The sequence below is a fragment of the Nicotiana tabacum genome, chromosome 11 (assembly GCF_000715075.1).
Source record: "Nicotiana tabacum cultivar K326 chromosome 11, ASM71507v2, whole genome shotgun sequence".
In the NCBI taxonomy this organism is placed as follows: domain Eukaryota; kingdom Viridiplantae; phylum Streptophyta; class Magnoliopsida; order Solanales; family Solanaceae; genus Nicotiana; species Nicotiana tabacum.
Window position 1 is genome coordinate 40,600,423 of NC_134090.1, and position 1,536 is coordinate 40,601,958.

General features: G+C 32.7%; 1 protein-coding gene across 1 annotated transcript; it reads right to left on the minus strand.

The window, feature by feature from the left end:
• Window positions 1-200: 200 nt before the first annotated feature.
• Window positions 201-638, minus strand: LOC107827714 (auxin-responsive protein SAUR68-like). Its single transcript, XM_016654897.1, has one exon. It carries the CDS (start codon window positions 636-638, stop codon window positions 201-203), a length of 438 nt encoding a protein of 145 aa, XP_016510383.1.
• Between the last annotated feature and the right edge of the window lie 898 nt (window positions 639-1,536).

A 1,536-nucleotide genomic window follows, 5' to 3' on the forward strand; every position in this document is an offset into this window, starting at 1 on the left:
GCTATTAAATAAAGTAACTTGTAATTACCTTTTAAGTTTTACGTTATTAGTGCATAAAACTTAAACTCATAATTTGGGATCTGGTTAATTTCAAGATAAAACTCTATTCCATCTGTAATAATACAAGCTTTCCATTGCCTATTTTTCAACTGTTGTACAATCTATTTAGAGCTATCATTTACAAAATATGATGTCATGACTTAGTAAATAAGGAGTTGTTGGTTTCCACCTTGGTGCAAATAAGAGGTTGAACAACAACATGAAGTAATTGAAAGAAGCAATGCTTTGTGAAAATCTGCAGCAACTACGCCTTTCTTGATTAGTGAAACGATGTAGTCCATGAAGTCTGAATCACACGATAATGTAATAGGTCCACCACGTGGTAGCCCGAACTCTTCTTCATACATGTTTAAAAGTTGCCTAATGACTTCAATTTCAAGATAAGCCAAGGGAATTACGAAGCGCTTTTGATCAGTTGTATAGACTACAAAATGGCCTTTTATGGCAATTGAGGATGAAGATGTACTACAACTGTTTGCATCACTACTATTTCTTGGAAATGAAATCCTCTTCCTTTGCTTGGCCGCAAACTTTTGCCATCTCCTGGTCATCTTGATGAGTTTCTTAGCACTGATCATATTCGTAAGCTAAAAATGTAGAGTCTTTTGATAACTGGATAAAAAATGTTCATTCTTGATGATGAAAAGGCTCTTGGAAAAGGGATTATATATATACAAGAGGATGTAGACAAGCTTTGAATTGCAGCTAAAGTTTTGTCACTAATGAATAAAGGCAAAGCCATGTGCTGATGACTGTTGGTCACGTAGATTTGGGCCCTTAAATTGGTGAAAAATTCCTCTCTTCACTTTGGTAGACAACAACTTGGACCTATTAGTTAGGCTATCAACTCATACTTGGGAGTTGGGACTTCTCACAAAAAGCCAATAATTTCAAAACCATTAATGAATAAAGAATTGTTGGTAAAAGAACAAATCATGTGCTAAGGGGTCTTTAAATTGTCATCTTGGCTGGTTTTTCTTTACATAAAAACCACTGCATTAAATGTGATTAAAACCAGTGCAACTTATTTGAATCATAGAGAGACAGGAAAGATCATCACGAGATATTATGGTTTTTTTTTTTTGCTTTCTGATCACTCACTTTTAGTTAGGGGCGACAAAATGGTTAAAAGAAAATAGTTAACCACCCATATTATCTACTAAAAAATGAGTTGGATAATGAGTTTTTTAAAAACGGATCAAATATGGATAAAAACCATATTATCCATTTAGAAAATGAATAACTAATGGATAACCAATGCGTCAAACTTTTACATTTGTAAAGTCTCAAATTGGGGTTCCTCAAGTTAGGGAGACTAAGAGCCCGTTTGGACATAAGATTTTTTTTTTTTGAAATTCTTTTACTTTTTTTTTTCGAAATAGCGTTTGACCATAAAATTTTCAATTTTCACTAATGAATTTTGGAATTTTTCGAAAATTTGAAAAACTCAAAAAAGTTATTTTTCAAAATTTTCAC

What these genes read in the sequence shown, in the direction of transcription:
- LOC107827714 (XM_016654897.1), bottom strand. Translation starts at nt 638, where the DNA reads ATGATCAGTGCTAAGAAACTCATCAAGATGACCAGGAGATGGCAAAAG.